At 60.3% G+C, this 23333-nt stretch overlaps 3 protein-coding genes across 15 annotated transcripts in view; 1 reads left to right on the top strand and 2 right to left on the bottom strand.

Moving 5' to 3' along the window:
• Positions 1 to 1237, bottom strand: part of TSC2 (TSC complex subunit 2) — a 36029-nt gene extending 34792 nt beyond the window's left edge. For 9 of the 11 annotated variants that reach the window (XM_053928025.1, XM_071222014.1, XM_071222013.1 and 6 more), the window contains exons 1-2: positions 1151 to 1237; positions 440 to 606 (exon numbers count right to left, since the gene is read on the bottom strand). In XM_053928025.1, coding sequence (XP_053784000.1) covers positions 440 to 577 — 138 coding nt within the window. In that variant the 5' untranslated portion in view covers positions 578 to 606; positions 1151 to 1237. Of the gene's footprint in view, positions 1 to 439; positions 607 to 965; positions 1067 to 1150 lie in introns of those variants that run through there. The other 2 variants (XM_053928028.2, XM_053928022.2) reach the window with 2 other exon arrangements.
• A 114-nt stretch (positions 1238 to 1351) lies between these two features.
• Positions 1352 to 7130, top strand: NTHL1 (nth like DNA glycosylase 1). The gene is given in 7 exon segments (XM_024553426.3): positions 1352 to 1367; positions 1370 to 1492; positions 2778 to 3016; positions 3727 to 3897; positions 4807 to 4966; positions 6749 to 6854; positions 6937 to 7130. Coding segments are annotated over 7 exon segments (939 nt in total). The 3' UTR covers positions 7061 to 7130.
• A 1257-nt stretch (positions 7131 to 8387) lies between these two features.
• On the bottom strand, positions 8388 to 18749 carry NHERF2 (NHERF family PDZ scaffold protein 2). Of its 3 annotated transcripts, XM_024553379.4 has the most exons (7): positions 18363 to 18749; positions 15958 to 16158; positions 10474 to 10653; positions 10026 to 10179; positions 9905 to 9948; positions 9264 to 9326; positions 8388 to 9022 (listed from the first exon to the last, which is right to left on the bottom strand). In XM_024553379.4, exons 1-7 carry the CDS (start codon positions 18573 to 18575, stop codon positions 8864 to 8866), a joined length of 1014 nt encoding a protein of 337 aa, XP_024409147.2. In that variant the 5' UTR covers positions 18576 to 18749; the 3' UTR covers positions 8388 to 8863. The 3 variants fall into 3 exon arrangements, with proteins under 3 accessions (XP_024409147.2, XP_045045674.1, XP_053783970.1); XM_045189739.2 differs by lacking the exon at positions 9264 to 9326 and having other exon boundaries at positions 18363 to 18748; XM_053927995.2 differs by lacking the exons at positions 15958 to 16158; positions 18363 to 18749 and adding an exon at positions 13189 to 14020.
• Positions 18750 to 23333: the final 4584 nt, after the last annotated feature.

Genomic DNA, 23333 nt, shown 5'->3' with positions numbered 1-23333 from the left:
TTCTCAATTGGACACTTTCAAAGTGCAAAACCTCGACCCCAGGCAAAGCGCGGTGTCAGGAATGGGGTAGGGGAATTCAAACAGAGACAGAAAATAAAGACTTCTCACAGGGACTCACAAGCTACTGGTATGCACCTGTCCACAAACCTAATCACCTGTGGAGACCATGGAATTCAGGTCCCCTATAGTAAAACAGGTTTTCTTGCATCAACATCTGAATACTAACTCATGTGTGGAACCAAGTCACCAAGATTCTGACTTCCCGAATCTCCAGAAAAGATATGCAAGCTTCCCTGGATATGTAAGCTTCCATGGCGCCAGCAGCCCCATGCAGACTGTTCCAGCAACCCATCTCCCACAGCACCTGTTGACAGATCAAACCCAGCCTTCCCCGCACCTCCCACGAGGCCGGCAGGGAAGACACAGGCGGCTCACTCACTTTCAGGATTTCCGCTGTGATGACAAACTCGGTCTGTTTGCCCTCTGCAGACCTGGGATTCGGTCTTGGAGTTCCCAGTCCCAAAAGAATCTTGAACTTCTCCTTCAAGCCTGAATCTTTGCTTGTTGGCTTGGCCATGGTGGGCAGGGACGCACCCGGGGACGACTCTGCGTGGAGGAAACAGGCAGAGATCTCAGAGACAACTCCACACAGCTGCCTTGCGGACCTACAGCCACCAGGGAACCCTAGCTCTCTGATGGGCACCTTTCCTCCCACGGGCCCTGGGGAGAACTCAACCGCAGCCAATCGTTGTCCTGGCCAAAAATAAACCTGGGAAACGCCAGGCAGCCGCCCCTGACTCAGTGCATGGGGTGAGGTAGGGGAATCGGGGGTGAAGGAACAGTAGCCGCGGGGCCCAGGAAGCCTTGACGCTAGCCATGTCTCTCCTCCACATGCGAAGGACTCTCGCAGGGGCGCGGAAGCAGGGACCTCCCTTCACCCGCCGCGACTTAAAACGAAGGAATGCCTGGAGCTCCAGGGTCCGGCTAACGTGGGCGCGGCCTAGACTCGGACCCGGGACACTGCGGGGTTCGCCCTGCCGCCTCATCACCGGGTAGGCCGGGCGTGGCTGCCTCCCCTCAGCCCCAGCGGGGTCGCACAACTCCGCGGTCTGGGCCTGCACCAGCGGTCTGGGGGCCGCACGCCACTCACTCCGGGCCGCGGCCGCTGCGCGCCGGGCCGTCCGGGCGCAGGGCTGGGAGCACACCCCCCGGGCTACAAGCCGCCGCCGGAAGTACGCTCCAGCGCAGCGGAGGACCCAGGGCCGCCGCAAGGCTTGCTGGAAGTCGTAGTTCCGAGCTTCCCTTGTGGGGAAGTGTTGAGTCACGTGACAGGGCCGCGATGACCGCCGGGATGTGTAGTCCGCAGGAGTCAGTATGAACTACGCGGGCATGAGGATGGTGACCCGCAGCCAGAGCCGGGGACCTGGGGCTGGGCCCCTGGGGAGTGGGGAGAAGGCCGCGCCGATCCAAAGAGGAGGAGAGGCGTCTGCAGGTAGCGCCGCGACCGGGATGGGGAAAGGAAGGAGAGGAGGGAGGGGCGGCAAGGGACTAGGGGCTGGGGTCCGGGGTGCCCACGAGGGCTCCGAGCCCCCCGGGCTGGGACCCGGGCACCAAACGCGGGAAACCCGGCAGCAGCGAGGCAGTTCCTCGTCCTTAAGTGCAGTTGCGTTCCCACCTAGCGCCCTGTTCCCAAGAGAAAGGGACAGGGTCCACAGGGGCTGGTCCCGGGAACTCACACCTCCTCACAGCCTTTTCCTGAACAAGGACGTTTTCCCCGCCCCACTAGCCTGCCCTGGGATGTTCCACTTTATGCTAAGCTATCTGTGGGGCAGACCGGCCCTGTTCGCTTAGCTGATTACCTCTCAGAGAGGTCGGGTACCCAGGATACTCCTAGCCAGAAGTCGTCCCCCCTTGCTAGAGGGTGCCTCCGAGAGAAAACAGGGAAGGGCATGGCCTTTGTTATGTTTATCCTGTAGTCATTAAGGACTTCCTGGGTGCCTACACGGGCCTCAGCAACTTGTCCTGCGGTGTTGCCTGCAGGATTGGACAGACAGGGATTCCCATAGGCACCCAAGAACCCCAGGGGTAGTCCAGAAAAGGAAACCCGCAAGGACAGAAGCATGATGGGAGGAACTCTTTCTGGGAGAACTGGTGCAGGTGACAAGTCAAGCCAGGTAGGCAGGAGCTGTGATGGCAGGACAGAGTTTGAAGTTCATTATGAGTACAAAGAAAAACCAATGAAGTTTTTTTTTTCTTTTTTTTTAAGGGAGAGAGAGGGGAAGGGAGGGAGAAAGAAAGGGAGAGAAACATTAATGCGTGGCTACCCCTCACACACTCCCCACTAGGGACCCAGCCCACAACCCAGGCTCGTGCCCTGACTGGGAATCGAACTGTTGACTGTTTGGTTCACAGGCCAGCATTCAATCCATTAAGCCACGCTAAATGAAGACTTTTAAACAGGAAGTGACAATCAAATTTTGGTCTTACAAAATTATCTGACCATGTGGAGACTAGATTAGGGTGCATAATGGTGGAGGCTGTTACCTGAGTTCTGGTGTGTTAACTTGGACTTGGGGAGGGGGGTGAGCAGTGGCACAAGGAAGGCTGACCTGCCCTGGGGTTTGTGCTACAGAGGACAGAACACTCCCAGGTGTAGTAGATGATGGATGCTTATTAAAGGAAAGAATGATGAGAGCTGAGAGAGCAGGTAGGACAACGCTTTATCCATACCTGTGTCCCCCACTGAAAGAACTGAGTGGCATTTTTTTTTTTTGCAGAAGGAAGGAAAAGCTACCACCCTGTGAAGCGTCAACGGAAAGCCCAAAGCCTGAATGTGGCCTACGAGGCCTCGGATGGTGAGAAAGAAGAGGGGACCAAACCACTCAAGGTGCCGAGCTGGGAGCCTCAGGACTGGCAGCAGCAGCTGGCGAACATCCGCACCATGCGGAGTGGGAAGGATGCACCTGTGGACCAGCTGGGGGCTGAGCACTGCTATGATCCTGGAGCACCTCCAAAGGTAGGCAGGGGCCCCATCTACCTGGTGACCCCCCTCTGAACAAGACGCTTGTCTCCTTTCAGGCCGGTGGCAGGGCGCAACCTGACAGCTCTTGGCTGACACCACCCTGAGATGCACACCTGAGGCCCAGAGCACTGGGCAAACTCGCTTGCTCTACCATGGCCACTCAGTAGGCCAGGGGTGCCTGTGGCGTGGGGCCTGGTGCTCTGACTGCTGCCAGCACAGTGCTGGGTCCTGAGGGGCGTTCAGTAAGTCCACTGATGGAGAAAGACGTTTTTGCACTTCCCTGGCCTGGAGCCTGGTCCTTTGACCAGCAGGATTCTAATCCCAGCCCTGCTGCCGCTGACTTATGTACATGCCTCCTTGGGCCTCAGTTTGCTTGTTTGTCGAGTGGGCGGTAGCATCATTCACATGGCAGTGACAGAGCAGCCAGGGGCTGCTGCACTGACATTGCGCCAGGCGCAAGTCCGCGTGCTGTGACGACTCATTACGCCTCGTGGTGATTCTGAGAAGCAGATGCTCTTACTGTTCCCTTGTTATAGATGAAAAGTAGGCCCAGGCCAGACTCTACACGCCTCCCCGCATTGGCCAGGGTGGGTGGGAGGCTGACAGCCCATACATTCCCAGGTAGGTAAAGGACTTGGCTGGGGCCTGGCCCATAGTGAGCACCCAGGACCCACCACCATTCTCGTCCCTGTCACTGAGAGCAGGTGCGGAGGTACCAGGTGCTGCTGTCACTGATGCTCTCCAGCCAGACCAAAGATCAGGTGACAGCGGGTGCCATGAAGCGGCTGCAGGCCCGGGGCCTGACAGTGGACAGCATCCTGCGGACAGACGACATCACGCTGGGCAGACTCATCTACCCTGTGGGCTTCTGGAGGGTGAGCCCAGCTGGTGGTGAATGTGGCCGGGGTTGCCACTGTCCTGGAAAAGACCTCAGGTGGCTTGGGGTGGGGGTGGGGGGCTGTAGGGGTGCAGGAGGCCAGGTTGGACATTTCTGGCCATAGGCATCTGGATGGATGTGAGTTCTCACTGGAGCCCCCGCCCCTCCGAGCAGCCCACAGTGGGCCAGGCAATGGGGCCTCAAGTCTAGGCCCTGGCGCTCCTTGGCCTTTCCTGTTTGCAGCCCACCCCTTCCTTCCTCCACCTCCCCGCCCAGCTGCCTGGCCCTTCCTTTCCTCACTGAGGCTGCCCACCCACCTTTCCCTTTGTTTACGCTAAGCCTCCCTGGAGTGTGTCACCCCTTTCCTTGCAGAGTCCCAAGAGGCCACAGCACAGGATTTCGGGCGGGCAGATCTGGTGAAAGTAGCTGGGCGGGTGTGGCTGCTTCCTTTAGGCAGTGGTGTGGGTTGCAGTGTGTCAGATGGGTTTTAAATAGCCCTGTCTGCTCAGGCACAGGATGGGAACCACCCAGCTGGCGGGGTGGCTAGTAGGGAACCCCAGGCTCCAGCCTTCCTTCCTGAAGGCCCAGGTGCTGCTGAACCCAGCTCCGGGCTGCTGGCCTTGCTTAGCCTGTCTGGCCTCTGGGGGTAATAATGGGGCCAGGAGGAACCTGAGCTGGACCCCACAGGCATGTTATTAGCCCAGACGGGTGGGAGGGAGGGGTCCATGCCTGCACTGAGCCTCCCTCAGGCTGCCTGCTGCCCTTGGCTCATTCTTACTTCGTGGGGGGACAGGAGCAAGCAGGTGCCTCTGAATATGTCCTGGGTTTTCTCTCTTTGGCTTTGTCCTTCCGGGGTGGACCCTACCTTCTACCTCCAGGACTGACCCCCCTTCTCCCCATCTTTCAGAACAAGGTGAAGTACATCAAGCAGACCAGTGCCATCCTGCAGCAGCACTATGGCGGGGACATCCCCGCCTCTGTGGCAGAGCTGGTGGCACTGCCAGGGGTTGGACCCAAAATGGCACACTTGGCCATGGCTGTGGCCTGGGGTACTGTGTCAGGCATCGGTGAGTGGCATGTCCCCACGAGGAGGGTGGGACCAGCTCTGAGCTTACTGACCACTCTTAGGGTTCCCCACAGCCTGTGACCTATGATCCCAGCTCAGGTCTCATCTACAGCTCAGCCCAAAGGGTCAGAAGGTGTTCCCAGCACTGACTAGGCCTGTCTCGCCCTGAGATGAGTACCAGCGGGAGGAGCTCCCATTTGCTGAGCACCTACTTTGTGCTGGGCTCTGGTGATGGACTTAGGGACAGACTTGGGGTCTGTGCTACCTGAGGGAGAGAGATGTTGCAGTCCTTACTGGGGGGGTAGAACCATGATGGGGTGTACATCTGGGAAGACTTACTGAGGAAGTGATAATTCAGCCCAGAACTGAAGCGTTGGGGTGGGGGGCAAGAGGATGAAGTGTGTTCCAGGCAGAAGAACAGCATCTGCAAAGTCACGAGGTGGTAGAGAGGGCCAGAAGCGGGAGACTCTGGAATGAGCGTGGGCAGATTGTGGTGGCGTTGTTAAGGCAGGAGGACCCAGGGAGAGGAGGAATGGGCTAGGGGAACGGGGAGGAGGAGCTGGGGTGGAGGAGCCCCTTCCGGGGTCCAGGCCTGGCATCCTGGCATCAGAGGATCGCTGCGTGGAGACAGACCCTGGGTCAGGTGCAGTGACTGTTTTCTAAGGTTTTGCCCAGAGTTAGGGCTTCTGAGGCCCTAGCAACAGTTCCAGCCAACCCAGAAACCAAGGCATGACCTGTGACCTCCCTGTACTCCCCAACCCCAGTGCTTCTCTGGGACTCATGCAGGGGGAGCTGGGAGGGGGTGGGGACACCCCCAGCCCCTGCAGCTTGTAAAGCCTGCCCCCTGGGGTGGGAGCCTTTTTCTAGTCCTGCCTGTGAGTAGGAGGGCAGCTAGGGTGGCAGCCCCAGAGAGCCAGAACCGGGTCAAGGAGGGGCAGAGCCTCCCCCGACTAGGGCTCCTGAATATGCCAGCCTCTCATCAGATACTTGAGCTTATCTAGGCGGCTGTCCTTAGCTGCTCTTTTCCAGGAGTGGTCTGGCAGGTCTGTGGTGAAGGGCCCCCTGCCTACTGCCTGACAGGACAGGGCTTTGGGAACAGCAGACACTGCAGACAGGAACATCAGAATGTCATCCTTTCTGGTTGTCTGTGGGCGCTGTCACCTGTAGGGAGACCCTAGGGAGAATAGGACTTGCCTCCCAGGGGCTTCCTCAGAAGCCACCTCGATGAAAAAGCTGATCCCAGCTCTGCCACCTCACCTGGGTGACCCTGAGCAAGGCACTTGACCTCTGAGCTTTGGCCAAAAAGCAGGGGAAGCAGTTGTCCTCCTGGATCAGCCCACAGGACATGTGGTGTGGTGGGGCCCTGGGCTGGGCCTCTGGGTGACAGGGAGCACAGTTGCCTCCATGGTCCAGGTAGATGACAGCCGCAGCTGGCCTGGCTGCACTTCCCACCTTGTCCTTTACAGGTGCTGCCTCTGCAGGCGATGGCCTCGTGCTGGCACCCACAGCCAGTGGCTGGGCCAGAAGGCACTGCTCCCTGCACCCCAAATGAGGTCCTCTGGGTCCTGGCTGTAGCCCCTGCCCAGTAATGGGGGTGGCCTGGTGACCCACTGTCATGTCTGTGGCCGGTACTGTGCAGTTCTGGGCCCTCCTCAGATGCTCCATGTGAAAGGCCAGGGAGACTCAGGACCCCCCACCAACCTGGGCTGAAGGTGGGGCCGTGGGCAAGAAAGGGCTGGTCTGCTAGTGTGCCCCACGTTCGCCCCGCCCTGTCTGCCAGCAGCAGTGGACACACACGTGCACAGAATTGCCAACCGACTCGGGTGGACCAAGAAGAAGACCAAGTCCCCAGAGGAGACCCGTGCAGCCCTGGAGGAGTGGCTGCCCAGGTGCTACAGCAGGGGCAGGACGGGCTTCCTCCCTCCCTCCTGCCCTCCGCCCCTCGGCACTTACTCATTCTCACCCCCACAGGGACCTGTGGAGTGAGATTAACGGACTCTTGGTGGGCTTTGGCCAGCAGATCTGCCTGCCTGTCCGACCACGATGCCAGGCCTGCCTCAACCAAGCCCTGTGCCCAGCTGCACAGGGACTCTGAAGGCCATGTCTGTTCTGCGACTTTGCTGGGGAGCTGTAGCCTGTTCATAATAAAGTTTGGGGGTTTGCAACAGTTGGGATCAGACTTCTGCCCTTGGTAGGGTGCGTGGGGTTTGTGTTCCGAGTCTGCAGTGGGGCTGCCTGGGAGGCCAGGATGTGGACGTGACGACCTGGGCTATGTACACTGGGGGTGGGGGTGCAGGAGCCCAGGCCGAAGCAGCAGATCGTGCGAGCCAGCTGTAGCCTGCTGCTGGGAAGCCTGCTGGGGACGCTGGGGGCCTAGGCTTCCTCCCTCCCTCAGCAGCTGGCTGGGGGCCCAGAAACAGCCCCTTTCCTGAACTTGGTGCCCCTTGAGAGCCTGGCCCCACCCCCAGTGCTTACAGAGCCACCGGGCCTCCAGAAGAACACCTGGAGGCCCAGGCTGTGTGCCACAGGGCATGAGGCCCGACCTTTGTGTACCTGCTGGGGGTTGGGGGTGACGCTGTACCATGGGTGTCAGGGGCCCAGAAAGCTTCATGGGAGGTGCCAGCAAGGAGCTGGGCCTCACCAGGCAGAGAAGTGGGCAAGGGCCTCCGAGTGCCAGAGGGTGGGAGGAGGGCAGGGCTCCCAAGTGGGCTGGGGGAGGGAAGAGGGAGCAGGAACTGAAAGGAGTTGGCTTAGCTACCAGGTGGGTGGATTTAGGGAGGGGAGGTTTAAGAGTAAGACCTAGTTTCCAGCAGCTGAGACTTGGGGAGGGGGAGGCCAGGCTGCTGTTTTCCTGCCTAGACCACCATCCCCCACCCCTGAGGGCTCAGGAAGGATGGAGGCAGCCAAGGGTCTGAGGAAGGCCTGTTTCTTCCAAGGGCACAGGTGCGCCATGGCTCAAGGCAGACGCCAGTGTCCCACTGTCGGGCTTCAGGGCAGTATGGGGCCGTACTGGGGGTGGGCTTCGAGCAGGAGCTGAGCTCAAAGACTGGAGTCGCTCCTGCGGTAGCTCTCGCACAGCCACACTCCCCAAGCTTGGGGGAGGTGATGCAGGAACACGGGGCCTGTCCAGAAGCTGCCCTCTTCGGGGGCAGGAAGCCTCCATCCTTGGGCCCCTCGGAGAGCCCAGGCCCTGCACCCTAGACCCCTGGTGTGGTGGGGACATAGAGGGCCTGGTCTAGTGAACCCCCACGCCACAGAAGGCAAAGATGGAGCTCAGGGAAAGCTCTTAACAGCCACATCTGACCTCCCCAGCTTCACCTGAAGCCCCTTCAAAGAGCTTGCCCACCCCCTCTTGGTCCCAGGAAGTCCCATGGATTCCCACCTAGGATGGATTGCTGTGAAGGAGGAGGTGGGGGAGGAAATGGTTTGTAGAGAAAGGTTTGTTTTATTGCAATTATTTAGAGAGCACGTCCTGCTGGGGGTGGGGGCTCTGGTATTAAGTGGAAACATGTGTGGAGCTGGAGCTCTTTTTGGAAAAAAAGCAAAACCACAAATTCCTTTAAGTCAGCAGGCCCAGGCAGAGCAGCAAGGGCCTGGCCCCTAGGGTCACACTGCCACCCCTCCCTTTCTCAATGTTTCTCTCTCATACTGGGGGCTCCCTCTCCCCAATCTTGCTGCCACATTCCCTCAGCACCCATGGTAAGGGGCTCAGGACAGGGACTCACTGAGACGTGGGTAGGTTCCTGGGTGGTGGTTGGGACCACCATGGCTTCTGGGAATGAGGATGCACCTCCTCCAGTCCACTGAGGCTTGGGGAACTCTGATCTGGACCCAAGGGGCGAGACCCAAAGTCCATGCAGGGAGGAGGCCCAGGTCCAGCAAATGGGTAGGGAGGGGCTCAGAAGTTGCTGAAGATCTCACGCTTCCGATTCCAGTCCATCTGCGGTGCCCGCTTGTTGACCCGGGTGGCTCTCGCCTTCTCCTTGGCCTCAGCCGCCGTGGGGCTCAGGTGGAGGCCACTCTCCTGAAACGGGTCGTGCTTCCAGGTGCTGCCGTCCTAAGGGCAGGCAGATGGCCAGAGTGAGCCCTGGACTGGAGCCCCCAAACTTGGATCCTCCCCAAGGAGCTCACACCAGAGGCCACCTAGTGGGGCTGAGGCAGCGGGCCCAGGAGGGCTTCCTGGAGGCAGTGGCCCCACTGCCCAAGTTGAAAGTTCCACAAATACCCACCCTAAAGGCCTCTCTGGCCCGCCCCCAAGAGTGTAAACACAGCAGAGGAGGTGGGTGGACATTTGCTACCTCATTGTCCTTGTCTAAGCCAGGTAGATCGCTTCGGCATGAACGCGTTGAGCCACCATTGAGCTGGGAAACCAAGGGCAAGGTGTAGCTTCAGGGGCCCTGCCAGGAGTCGCTGGTGTACACACGCACACACACATACACAAGCACACACCAGAGCTGCATTTGTTTCTCTGTTCGGCAGTGAGTACCAGACCTCTACGCTCCAAGCCCATTGTAGGCAGGACTCTGGGCACTAAACAGGGAATGGGCAGGTGGCCCATCCCTGGCCAACTCACAACGGGGAGGGGCAGTTTGGATGCACGACTCGCCCACAAGCATCACCTGGGGCAGAGCCAGGGACAGCTTTCTGAAGAGAGACTGAGACTCCAGGCGAGCGGGCAGTGCTGAACACAGAGAACAACAGGGCCAGCAGCTCCTGGGCTGGAGGGGCCTGCGGGCGGGCTGGCCTGCCTGCCTGCCTGCCTGCTGTCTGGGGCTGGGGTGTGGCTGACTCAGGACAGAACTCACAGGGGGCATTAAAGCCGAGAGTATCGGGGCCAGATTGGGCATCACAGCCTTGAAAATACAGAGAGGTGGGGGGCTCTGTCAGGCCTGGGGACCCCCAGAGGTGCCCCTGTGGCCTCCTGGACCCACCCTCTCACCTGGGCAGGGCTGGTCCCATTGGTGACTGGTGACGGCAGTGGACCTGTGGAGACAGTGTATCAGTGGCTGCCCAGCCCCCCTCACTCCACCCTACCCCAGACCCCCAGGGCAGCAGCCCACCTTCCACATGCTCCTCGGTGGGTGTGACCCGCAGCCTCTTGAAGTGTTCATCTGTTTCAGGGTCCACTACCAGTAGCCGGGCCTCATCCTCCCGTGCCTTGATGCTGGCGACCACCTCTGCGTGGCGCAGCCCCTCCACATTCTGCCCATTCACCTGCCACCAGCAGCATGGGGACAGCACTGCCTGAGGGCAGGCCCCCACCAGCCCCCCAAGCTGCCTGGCCAGGTGTGGCATCAAATATTCATCAATGTTGTCACCAGCCGCGGTGGCAAGAGGAATGCCAGCTCAAGTTCCCAGAAACTCCCCTCCTCCCAGGGAGGACCTGGGGCCCAGACACAAACAGGGGACACAGGCACAGGCATGCAGATGGGGCGACAAGCACAGATATGCACACAGGGGGCAACGCACACAGGGCACCTGACACACCGAAGCCTCAGTGATGGGTACCTCGATGAGTCGATCCTGGGCACGGAGGCCAGAGTGGGCAGCGGGTGAGCCCGGATCCACCGAGCGAATGTACTGTCCTGGCCGGGACTTGTCACTGTGCAGGTTGAACCCATAGCCCTGGGGGCCCTTTACCAGGTGGCAGAGCCTGGGACGAAGCTCCCTTGCAGGCCCATTGACATCCTGCAGAACATGGGACTCCAGGTCAGGCTCCAGCTCTGATCTCTCACCCCCAGAGGCCACTGACACGACCCCAAGGCCGTTGCCTCCCCTCCCCCAAGCCGCCACCACTAAGCACAGCCCCTCACTGGGCATCAGCCCCTGCCCGGTGGCAGAGACAAACACTGTTCACCCACGCCCGGGGGCCCCATCAGCTGCTTGTGACTGAGTTCCAGCCCTGACATCCTGGGCAAAGCCTCAGCTTCCAATCCCCACAGTGACTTCTGATGGGCCAGGGGCCTTAGGGATGTGGGGAGAATCGACAGGCTCAAGGATCAACAGTGCTGAGCACAAGCCAGGGTCCTGAGAGAGGCCAGGCGAGACCAGCTGCCACTCATCTAGATGTGGCAGATGGCTGTCCGTGTGGACCCTGCCTGCAAGCAGTCCCCTCCCCACAAGCAGTCCCCTCCCCACCTCCCTCCATGAGTGTGGGGCTTGCAGAGTCCTGGGCTTGGGCAGTTTTGTTTTCTCTCCCATAGGGCTGGCGCAGCGCTACTGTGTTTGCTTTCACATTCCAGAGCAAGCTGGAGCCACCCCCACCTCCACCCCAACCCTCACCAGAAACAGAGGGATGCCAGGCGGGCTGGGGCTGCAGCAGGAGCCCAGTGAAAGGGCCGAGGGTGGGGCCTGCCCTCCTGCTCTCCCTTCTGAGACACAGGCCTATGGTGCCCTGCAGGTCCCCCATCAACACCCCAGGGCCCTGCCATGCTTTACCTCTGGCATCCTGCAGTAGGGTTCTGGGCCAGGGAGCTGTGCCAGCAGGGGCTGGGCCCCAGGACCCCCACCCAGCAGGGGCCTGGGGCAGTCAGTGACCACGGTACTGAGTGGCCAGCGGCTACTGGTGCTCAATTAAACATGGCGGTGGCCGGAGTGAGCAGGCAGGCAGCAGCTCAGGTTTCCCGGGACGCTCAGGGCTCAGGTGCGTGTGCAGGTGAGTGTTCGGGGTGGGAGTGCTCACCAGGCCCCTCCCTTAGGGGTGGTAGAGGGACCTTAGGCCAGGCTGGGGGTGGCATTGAAGGGAGGCCCCTCCATCCTCAGGGAAGGTCTCCAGGCCTGGGCCCCCTGTCCCCACTGCAGCCCAGGCCTCCTCCTGGACCACTCCAGGCCTCCAAGCCTGAAACCTGGTTCCAAACCCCAAATCTGACTGTGAATATTCTGCTTGTCAGTTGGTGGCCACCCAGCTATGGAGGCAAGAGTGTCTTTCCTCATAGGGTGCGTTCCTTACTCCAGGCACTGGGCCTTCCTACCTGTTGGGAAACCCTTCTTCCTGTCCAGCCTGTGCCCCTCCTCCAAGACCTCTTCTCTAACCCCCAAAGCCTGCTCAGGATTCCCTGGGACCCCCGCCACAGTCTACCATCTGGCCCCATAACCCCAAGAACTCTAGGGACAGAGCTGCTGCTCTTCAGTTCCCTGGGGACAGGGCTGAGCAACATGGTCTGAACTCAGGGAGGTGTGAGCCCCCAAATCCTCCACAGCCCCGCTATACAGGTTCCCGTCCTCTCCCAGACAAACCTGGAGGCATAGGTGTGCCGCTCTGAGGAGGGCCCACACCGCCCCAGAGGCCCCTCTCGGGTGCAGGCTGTCGGTATGGGCCCCCAAGGCTGACTGCGACAGAGCTGATCTGGGGCCAGGGCCATGCATGGAACTGCGAAGTGTGACATGACCACACCTGGAATGTGGACGTGGGCCCAGGCAGCAGCGGCACAACCCATGGTCAGAGGCCAGACACCCAAACACAGGCCACAAACACGCTACAGGACACACAAGGCGACCCACACCTGTGATGGGACAGCCCGGCGGTGCGGGCTGTGGCCTGTTCCCATGCTCCCAGAATAACCTTCAGGGCAGCGTCTGTCAAGGTCCCAAATGGGAAAAGGATTGGGGGGGCACTGCCTTAGGGGGCATCCCAGGCCATGAGGCCAGGCGGAAGTCACATCCAGGTTCAGGACCAGCCTGGCCTCAACCCAGCACAGCTGCCTCTCATCACAGAGCCCTGAGGTTTCTCTAACGTCTAGTCTAAATCCCCCTCCTTACAACTCCACGGAGCACCAAACCTAGCGCTAGACCCTCAGGCTGAGGGGCTGCAGTGCAGTGACCCCGCAGGGAGGCCCTGCGGGAGGGCAGGCAACAGTGGGTTTGGAGGGGGCGCCAGCGCATTGCTCACATTCCTCACTCCCTGCCCTGGCTCAGCGCACTTCCTGCCATCTCTCGGGCCAGGCCCTCAGGCTCCCACGGCTCCCAGCAGGGCCGCCCCAGAGCTGGACAAGCCCTGTCCTCCCAGCCGTGCCTTTAACCAGACAAACAGGCTGGCCTGGGGTACCCCAGGAGCCAGGCCATGCCCCCCCAGATGGTGACTCACCAGCCTTGGCAGAGAAAGGCCCCATTGTCGTTCAGGGTCCAGCTTGCTCACACCAGGGTCCCCTCTCCTAACCCTGGGGTACACAGGCTAAACTAGCTGTTAGGGTTCTCACTGCCCACCCTGTCCCCACCCCACCTAACCTGCACAAGTCCTAGGGATGGGCTCCGTGGAGGGGCTCCTGGGACCGGGGCAGGTGGTGTGAAATTCCAGGAGTGGGCCATGGAGGCAGGACAGAAGTGGCTGACAGTGAGCATCCACCTGGACTGGCCTGAGCTCTTGGGCTGGCCCAGGCTGCCACCTCATTTATCCACCTCCCACTGAGACCCAGGCTCCCCAGGGACAGGTGGGGACATGGGGCTGAGTCACTCAGGGGAACAGGGTGGTGGCTGAGCATAGCCCCCCTTACTGAGGCTCCAGCCCGGCGCCCGTCCCCCCTTCCCACTGACTAGGTTTCCGTCCCAAGAAGGGAAGGAAATTGCTGCAAGGCCCTGCCCTGCTCCCAGGACCCAGGGCTGGGGAGACGTGGAAGCAAGGGAAGAACCCAGGCCCCAGGATAGAAGACAGGTCTGCGGTAGACCACAGGGCGCTGGCAGGAGCAAAGAGCCCCAGAAGCCCGCTTGTAGAACTAGGTCCTATGCCAAGTAGTGACCCCCTGCAGCACTCTCGCTACCTCACTCACTCTCACCCCCCAAGGACCCCCAGAACCAGAGGCTGGGGACACAGGCTTCTCGTGAGAAAAGAAAGGACCCAGGGTCTATTAGCGCCCCCATCTGGCACTGCTAGTTGCTAGCTGCCCTGGCTGTATTTGGGGCCTGCCCCCTATCCCCACTATCAGCCCCCATCTGGCCAGGGGCTGAGTCACCACCTACAAGGCCCTGGCAGTCCTCTAAGGGAGGGGCTGGCCACATCAGTGCCCTCCCCGTCCTCCCCGTCTCCTCGCAGCCCCAGGACGGGAGGTGACTGGGTCTAAGGCATAAGGGGCCCCCCACCCTGCACAAAAGCAAAGCACATACATCCTGCCTGGTCTCTCCTGTCCCCTTGGAGCACAGCCGTGCGAGCGATGTCCCCCACTGAGGCCCAGCGCCTCGGTCTGAGGCTCTGAACCCAACCAAACAAAACTGGGGGTCTCAGTCTTCCGGGCCTCCCCCGACCTTCTGGGGTCCCAGGCCCCAGGCCAGCTCCAACCATAGTGGAACCCGTCATTCAGACCTCCCTCTGTTTCTGTAAAAATACACCCACAGGAAGCCCCCTCCCAGGGCTTCCTGCAGCCCCAGAGCCTGAAATAGCAGAGGGGGAAGGCTCCACCCAAGGACAAGGTGGGTCACCCCATCCTGAAGATAAGGCCTGAGGGTGAAGTTTTCCACAGGAAGGTGAACACTGGCATTTGTGTCAAAATCAATGGACAAACGCCTGGGGGGAGGGGCACATCCGGGCAGAGGTGTAGGACGCCCAGGAAGGAGGGAGGCTCCAGCCCTCAGGCCTGGCAGGGGCCCAGCCTGTGCCCCATCCCCGGACCCCCCTGATATCACAAATCTGAACCTAACATCCCCTAGTCCAGCCTTCAGTGGCCCCAGGGCAAAATGCAAACTGAGACAATCCCCCCCTTTTACAACAAAAAGCTCAGGCAGTGCTCCAGGTCACTGGCACAGGACAAGGCAGATGTTGGGATACCCTGCACACCCAGAAACTTCAGATCTCATACCTCCGGGGAACCCCTGGGCTTGAATCCCCTAAAGGGATTCTTTAAAAATAAAAAAGGGTGCCCAGACCGGTGAGCTCAGGCGTTAGTTAGGCGTCATCCCGCAAAGTGAAGGGTCGCAGGTTCGATCCCTGGTCAGGGCACGTTCCTGGGTTGTGGGCTCTGTCCCCTACATGCGAGAGGCAACCAGTTGTTGTTTCACGCATCGAAACTGCTCTCCCTCTCTCTCTCCCCTCCTTTCCCTCTCTCTAAAAATAAATAAATAAAATCTTTGAAAAATGAAAAAGGGAGAAAGGGCATGAGAGATAATACCATGGGACCTTCAAGAGGGAGGAACAAGCAGCCCCAGGCTCTTCCTCCTGGCCTCCAGGTGCTTCCCAGGTAGGGTCACCTCCCCCACGGGATAACCCTAGGCCAGGGTCCCCAACCCCTGGGCCGCAGACCAGTACTAGCCTGTGGCTTGTTAGGAATTGGGCTGAACAGCAAAAGGTGAGTAGGAGGCAGGCAAGCAAAGCTTCACTCTCATTACCACCTGAGCTCCGCTTCCTGCCTCCCCACCCCCCCGGGGATAAAACTGTCTTCCATGAAACCTGTCTCTGGTGCCAGAAAGGTTGGGGACTGCTGCCCTGGAACAGCCCCTTACCCCATGAATTTTTTCCCAGCTCTCCAGCCTTGGGGAAGAGACGGGGGAGATACCCCTACCCCACAGACCACCAGATGGGGAATTAGCTTAGGAAGTCTCCTCAGCTGCCCCCAGCCATACACTGCCCACAGAGGAGGACCAGCCCCTATCCCCCAAGGCCTTCACAGAACAAGCAGACAGACACAAGGACAGGGCCACAGACAGATAGACACCAGACACAGGCAAAGAGCTGGACATCCCAGCAGCCCCTCCCTGGGCTGGGTTCCTCAGCCCCTACACCAGGGAGGGGGCCTCGTCAGAGCTGCCCCTCGCTAGATCAGGTGGCTCCAGCACTCTGGAAGACGGCCAGGGGCCGGGGACCAGGCTGCCCTGATCCTAACCAGCTTCAAACAGACTGAGGGCAGAAAGGGTGTGGCCAAGAGGCAAAGGGGCAAAGAAGGGCCCTGAGAGGCGGAAGAGTCTGAGAGAGTGACTTCTGGAGGTGACCAGAAACAGAGACTGCTATCAAGAGGCCAAGATGATTCTGGAAAAAGCCAGGGTGGTCCCTATGGGCAGATTCTGCCATACCTTCTGGCCATCCTTGGAGCCAAGGCTGCCTGCATGTGTCCACACCGGCTTTGGCTCCCAGAGGTCATGGGCGGGTGGAAGACCTTGCTGGGCCATCTCCTCAGTGCAGGTCAGCTGCCGCCGGCGCAGCTCCTCGTCCGTCTCCTTGTCTACCACAAGCAGCCGGGTCTGCCCTTCCACAGCCTTGATCCTCTGCACCACCTGGGACGGGCAGGTGGTAGTGGGTCAGCAGCCAGCTCTCTGGGCCGTACATGGACAGTGGCACCGCTCAAGGCTGGCGGGGCTCGTGGGCAGGTGGCTGGACCAAGAAGCCTGTCGGCTCCACCCCTCACCCCCAGGCTCCAGCAGTCCCTCCCTCCTCTGCTGGGGCTCCCGATACCGGGGCCCAGGCTGCAAGAGCTGCAGTGTGGTCCCAAGGCCTTGCCTCAGTCCAGGCTCTTGTCCGAGAGGAGACGGGAGGCTGGGGGAGGCAGCTGTGCAGGTGTGCATCTACCTGTTCCCGGGTCTGTCTCTCAGCCTGGGTTTGAGAGACAGTGTCTCCTGGCTGGCTGGCTGGGCGTGTCTGTGCCCATTTCTGTCCTTCTCAGTGGTACAGCATGGAAGTCTAAACCCCTGCCATCCGTTCCTGTTCCCCCATCCCCTGATCGCAGACCCATTCCTGCTGGACCTGCGGAAGGAGAAAGCCCTGGGTTCTTAGCAAGGCGCCTACTCAGGAACCACACATGAAGCAGGATTCGAACCCAGCAGGCGGAGGCGGGGAGGGGCAGGTTCGCCTGTGGGACAAGTGTGGCATGGGGCCATCTGCACGTCAGTGAAAGTGCCTATAAAGTGTCTGGAGCATATGGGTGACCATAGGGCATGCATGCCAGGGTGTGCCTCGCAGGAAGAAGGAGCAACTGCCCACTTGGCATTGGGGTAGGAAGGGTAATGTCCTCATCCTCACCCCAAAGCCTGGGGGAAGGCAAGCGAGAGGCCCCCATCAGCTACTTCACTGAGGAGGGTCTGAGCCAGCCCCACGTTTTCCAGGGCCCTCCTCTGCCCCTCCTTTCTCCCTGTGTAGCCCCTGACTGCTTCCCGACTGTGGTATCCAAAGGAGTCACTCAACATCTCCAACATCAGTTTTCTCATCTATAAGATGGGAGCTGTAATTACACATCCTCCCTTCTGGGGCAGTGGGGGGGGTCTCATGGGGTCCCGTGTGTGAGGTTCTTAGAACAGCACCCAGAGGCCTGGGACAAACAGAGGCGAGAATGGCAGTGACTGTTAAACAGTGGCTAGGTGCCAGGCCTGCCAGCCCCTCCCTGTGCCCTGTCAAGCCAAGCCCTCTGGCCCTGACGCCCACCCTCCTTCAGTAAACAGTCTTATCGGGTTGACATTCTGGGTGGAAGACAGGAGAGCAGACAGATGGATGGACAAGGCCCAGAAGCTCTGCTCCCGGGCCAGCCAAGGACCAATGTATTAATCTCTAGGCCCCAGGGCTGGACACCCACACAGGCCATGGGCAGTGCTGTGGAGACACGGGAACCTGAGCAGGAGTGGCTGTACCCAAACCAGGTGAGTCACCAGCCAGTGGGAGATGGACACCCCCATCTCCAGGGGTGGGAACCTGTGGAGACAAGGTACACTGCCTTCCCTCTGGCCTTCATCTCCAGCTGCTGGAGGCAGGGACTTCGGCCTGGTGACCCCTGCAGGGCCAGGCAGCCTCCGAGGAGAGGAATGTACTGCCACCAGCAGTGATTCCCACTGGGACCCAGACTCCATCGCCAAGACACCCACGAGAACACCAGCTGCCAACACACACTGACAATTACACACAAGTAGGCTGGTCAACACACAGGCTCGGACACACACACACACACAGTGCAGCTCACACACATCCAGTACAGATCTGTACACACACACACACACTCACACACCTGGGGTGCAGACCTGTGCATTCACATACACGGTCCAGCCCACACACACTCACTGATGTAGGCACACACAAGGGTGTCCTTACTGTGACACACAGTGTGCACATGGGTGACCCCCAGAGGGACCTGCACACTCACATACATACACGGTTGTGTACACGTGCGTGTGTACACACATAGAAAGCACCCAGGGCAACCCCTTGCACGGAGACCTCCCCGGGTTGCCCCGCAGCTCTCCACTTGGCACACTGAAGCCAGAGCAAGCCTAAAGACCGAGAGATGAGCTGAGGAGCCGCAGTGCGGGCTCCTCCCTGCCAGGACTTCCCTTCGCGGTGCAGGACCGAGCTTGGTGGGAGGGTGCTAGGAAGGAGGCCGGCGGCCGTCGCCTCCGTGGCTACGTCCCCCACCGCCCGGAGCAGGGGGCACGCAGGCCCTGGTGCGACCCCCTTCTGGCCCGGAGCAGAGAGCTGAGGCCTGGGCGCAGGCACCCACCTGGTGATGCGTTTCGCCCTCCACGTTGACGCCGTTGACCTCGACCAGGCGGTCCCCGGCGCGCAGCTCGGCAGCCTCGGCCGGGGAGCCTGGCTCCACGCGACGAATAAACTGCCCGCGACGGCCCTTCTCGCCGTGCAGGTGGAAGCCGTAGCCGTGCTCGCCACGCACCAGGCAGCACAGGCGCGGCCGCAGCGGCTCTGGAGTGGCCATGGCGCCGGCTACCCACCGGCCGGCCACGGGCTGGCCACGGCACTCACAGCCGCCGCCAGCAAACAGGGGCACGGGGTGACACTGGAGACCCCGGCGGCGGTTCCCCCGGCTCTGGCTCCCGCGGCTCCAGCCCGGCTCCCGTCGCCTCGGGCTTGAGCTGGAGCTCCGGCGGCGACACCGCCCCCGCACCGCCCCTTCCCCGCCCCCTCCGCCCCCGCCCAGTGTCCAAGCCATCCTGGCCTCGCCCGCCCGTGTCTCGGCACCCTGCCAGCTCTGGGGAGCCGCGGGGGGGGGGGGGGGGGGGAAGGCCGCGAGGACGGAGGGTTCCGAATCACTGGGAGCCCCTCTGCTTGTCCCCCACTCTGAGCAGCCTCCTACCCGTCAACACGTTTACCTCCTATTCCAGGCACATTTATTGAGCACCTACTGCATTCAGGGCACTGCACCGAGACAGGCTCTTGAGGTGGGAGAGGGATAGAGGAAGGGTCCCAGGGCTGAAGGAGTCCCACACAGGGCACAGAGGGTAACAAAAGCCACAGCTCTGCCCACCCTCCTTGGGAGGCACCGCCAGCACTGCTGTCCATGTATCTGGATCCCTCCCGCACAAACAGCTGCCCTGACCCAGCTCAGAGTTCCAAAATTGTCCAGGGGGACAGAAAGAAGGGTTTGAAAGTGAGGTGACAACAGCCCCTCCCGATCTGCTGGAGGCCAGTGACTGAGGGACTCCCTGGCCCTCCCCAGGAGTGTTTGCCCTGATCTGTGCTGTGTGTATCCATTAACCATTCCCCCCATCACTCCCTCCTGTGCCAGGGCCCTTCCCTCATGGCCCTCCCCATTGTCAGTGACTGAAAAGGTGGGAGGGTGAAGTAAGGAAATATGCTTGTCTGGCTGGGGTGAGAGGGTCTCGGTCCTCCCTCCCAGTCCTGACCTGGGATGAAATGTGCTGCAGACTTTGGCCTCTGAGTTCTGGCCTGTGGTCAGCACTCACGCGAGCCGTTGCCATGAGCAGGAACCAGGGTATCTCCCCTCCTCTGCCCCCAGCTCTCCCCTCCCCTCCTGGAAGCAAGAGTGTCCCCTTCCCCCAACCAGACAATAATAATCACAATGGAGAAACATTTATGCCTCGTCGTGCCTCAGTGTATTTTACTTGTAATAACCCTAGAGGCTCAGGCCATTTTACAGACCAGGGGACTTCTTAGTGTGGAGAAGGAAGAGACCCAGGCCAGGTTCCCCAGTCCTCTAGGGCCTGGGACTGTGAGATTCCAAGTCCACGCTCTTCACAGACTCAGATAGAAAAAAACAGCGGGCTGCAGGCTCCCCCTCAATGCACCCATCCCCAGCACGTACCTGGTCCCCAGGAGTCAGGCACAGCCAGCCCAAACAGTTCCCCATGAGGGCAGGAGCAGCCTCTGCTCAGGCCCAGTCCTTGCTGCTACTTCTCTCCCCAGTGCACTCAGCCTGCACTCCCAGCCCTCACCCAAGCACACAGCGCGCCCAGGGCGGAAGCCCCTTGGGTGTCCATACCCCAGCTGCTGCCCCTAAAAGCCACTTAGGCCAAAGCGGCATGGTTAGTCCCCACCCACACTTCTGAGTTCCTGGCTCTTGCTGCCATAGGCTCTCATCTGGCTGCCCACCTCCATCTGTCCGTTTGCTGGTCCAGAGGCTGCCTCTCTGGCCTGTGACTGGCTTCCCTGGACTCAACTGGGCAGTAAGGATGGGTGTGGGCAGTGAGGTCCACCATATACCACCCCAAAGGGTTACCCCAGAGCAATGAGGATCACCCAAAGCCTGCCAGTCTGTAGCCTTGGGGTCACCCAGAGTTGAGGGAAGTGGCTGAGTGGGAGACCACCAGACAAGTTAGGAGCCCCAGGTTCCCTGGGTCAGAATGCTTGCAGACCTCCTCTCCGCTCCTCCGGATCTACCTTAGGCCCTTTCGTGTTCCATAGCAAAGGACTCAGCCTGTGAATGAAGACTGATGGGAACATCACAGCCGGAGGAGGGCTAAAAGGGCATGGGGTCACAGCCAGGGGCCAGGCACCAGCACTGCATCTCAGAATAACAAAGGAGGCCCCCTGGCCCGGGAAATACCAGGGAAGGTAATAGAGAAACAAAAGAGGGTGGGTAACAAAGGAAGTGGATAACAACAACAAACAAGTAAAGGCCCAGGGAAGAACTACAGGTGAAAATTCCAAAGGGGGAGCAGACAGGAGTGAGAGGGAGCAGGGTCAGTGTGCAGGGCCTGAAGTAACAGCGGTGAGGAAGAGCGACCAGCAGCTCCGCAGAGCAAACTCTCCCCCGCGCTTCCTCCAGCCTCGGCCTGGCGCTGTGATGGAGGTGAGGGACGCAGAAAAAGAGACAAAGGCAGAGTGCCGTACGTGTGGACTGAAAGGCGTCCAGGGGCTGAGTTGTTTGTGGTCACTGGAGAAGGGGTAGACAAGGTGAGGTGGGCAACAGGCGAGAAGGAAGTCAGGTCGGAGGTGGCCTGGGTGATCCCCACCCCCACGCCTTCACCCACTCCTGTCACTTTGCTAGGCTTGGCAGACTTTTCGGGGCTCCCCTCCCCTGGGCAGTGGGAGGGTCCACCTTGGGTAAGGAGGGGACTTTCTGAGCTCTGAGCCCAGCTCCCTGCAGCAATACCCCTGCGACGGGCGGAGCCTGGGCCTGGGCGGAGACTTAGGGTGTAGCAGTGGGCCCAGGCCTGGTCTCAGGGGATGGGTTTGTACCCAGCCATTTGTCCAGCATCCGGGTAATGGCCCAGAGCTTCCTCGGCCGGCGCTGCCTCCCTCCCTAATGGGCTTTAATGGCCCCACGGGATAACCAGGACCTCAAGCTTACGGCTCCTCCCTCAGACCACACCAAGCCTCTCTTCTGAGCCCGAAATTGGAGCAGGCGGGACCACGGTGACCAGAAGGGACCAGAACGACACCCAGAAGAGAGAGAGGAGAGAGACAGTCAGAGACAGAGACAGAGAGAACAGGAGAACCTTGAGTACCAAAGTGGGAGAAGGCGCGGGAAACCCCCGGAGGGCATCTGAGCGGGCGTGCCCCGCCCGCCTCACTCTGGCCCCGCCCTCGACACACCCCAGTCCCACCCATTGCTGGAGGCGTGGAGCAGGGCTGTAGTCCGGAGCCGCAGTCCCGCACTGCTACCTGCTGGCTCTGGGTGGGATTGCATTGCCCGAAGGGCTGCCCCAGGCCCCACCCCTCCGGCTCCTACTGGTCTAGCCCTACAGAGTGAGGACTGGAGGTCAGCCCCCTAGGGCTGCTTGCGATACAAAGGGATGCTACGACAGTGGGAGGCGAAGAAGCCTAGCCCCTAATCAGCTATGCTTCCTCAACTTGGACATAGCACCAACAACCTCCTGGACTGGGGTACCTCAGGCAACATGAAATCGGCCTTTCACCAAAAGTTCCAGCACTTGTGACCGAATGTTTGCTGACCACTTGGTGCCAAACGCTGGCGAGGACTGGGGAGACATCTCTGAGACCCATAGAGACAGGGATTTCTGTACTTGGCAAGCCCAGGGTTTGGGGCAGCCCCAAGGAGGGACGCTTAATCCCACCTGGAGCCCTGGAGTCTTTCAGGGTGGACCACAGTGCGGGAACCTGCCCAGAGTATTTGCAGGCTGTATGGGGAGGGATGGAAGCAATGAGAGTGAGAGACAGGTCCAGCCCTGCGGCCAGACCCAGAGAGGGGATTTCTTCCCACCAACGGCGGGGAGCCATTTTAGTGCGTGCTGGGTGTGACAAGGTCAGAAAACCTATGGTTTGAAAAGTAAAGTTTGAGGAGCAAGGGCAGGAGTGGGCTCAGGGGGGTAGAAAAAGGACCTAAGGGGTCTGGGTCCACCCCTTCTGCCAGTGCAGATCCTGGGGCAAAACAAACCCCAACCTGGGTGGAATCAGGGTAAATAAATTCAGGGTAATAACTGAGAGAGTGGAGTAAAAATGAGCACCCACATTAGGGGACCACATGTGGAGGGTGCATCCAGGAGATGAGAAGGAATTGCCAGTGAGGAGAAACAAGCACTTCCAGAGGCCATGGGGGCAGTGTAGAGGCTGGTTCCACGTGGACATTCCAAAACAAGACAGACATGGGACCCCCCCTCCCCCAGTCCTTGCTGGGTGTCCAAGGGGAGACCTGGGCATGTGGCTGAGGAAGGACTCCAGGGGCAGACAGCCTCAGATCACAGTGCCCAGGTGCTTGAGGGTCCAGGACAGTTGTAGGAGTCCGAGTCCATACTGAAAAGAGTTGAAGAGGAAGCAGGAGGGTGGAGGGGCCCAGATACTTGTAAGAGAGGAGCTGGAAGGGGGCCCAGGTAGAGGGTACAGCACATTACATGGGGGGTGGAGGGGGCTGGAGCCAATAGCTGGAAGTACAGAGGGGGGTAAGAGGTGGAGGGTCCCTGAGGAGGCAAGGAGACTGCTGGAAGGGCTCTACCTACCTAGAGGGAGAGCATGGCTGAGAAGAAGGGGCAGGGGTTCCCACTTCCTCTCCATAAGCTGAGGGGAGGGAGGGGTTCCTAGGAGATCCCTGGGAGATGAGGGAAATGTTGCGTGGGCTGCCAGGTCTTGAGGTCCCACCCCATTGGGGAAGACAATCTTCCCAATCTGGCCAGGAGGCATAGTGAGGGGGCACCCTGCGGGGCTCTCAGGAAGCTGAAGTGGAGACTCTGGCTCAGTTGCTGAGGAGTGAGCTCCTGCTTTCCTCTGCACCTTGGGGGATGAAAGGCTCCGACCAGGCTCTGACTTACTCCTCCTC

Source organism: Desmodus rotundus, chromosome 1 (assembly GCF_022682495.2).
Source record: "Desmodus rotundus isolate HL8 chromosome 1, HLdesRot8A.1, whole genome shotgun sequence".
In the NCBI taxonomy this organism is placed as follows: domain Eukaryota; kingdom Metazoa; phylum Chordata; class Mammalia; order Chiroptera; family Phyllostomidae; genus Desmodus; species Desmodus rotundus.
The sequence above is the reverse complement of the archived record's forward strand: the minus strand, read 5'-3'. Positions and strand labels throughout refer to the sequence as shown.

What these genes read in the sequence shown, in the direction of transcription:
- NHERF2 (XM_024553379.4), bottom strand. Translation starts at nt 18,575, where the DNA reads ATGGCCACTCCAGAGCCGCTGCGGCCGCGCCTGTGCTGCCTGGTGCGT. An exon ending in CACCGAGGAGCATGTGGAAG is followed by an intron (nt 9,949 to 10,025) that starts GTGGGCTGCTGC and finishes CTGTCTCCACAG; the next exon opens with GTCCACTGCCGTCACCAGTC. An exon ending in GCTTAGACAAGGACAATGAG is followed by an intron (nt 9,023 to 9,263) that starts GTAGCAAATGTC and finishes GCCTGCCCTTAG; the next exon opens with GACGGCAGCACCTGGAAGCA.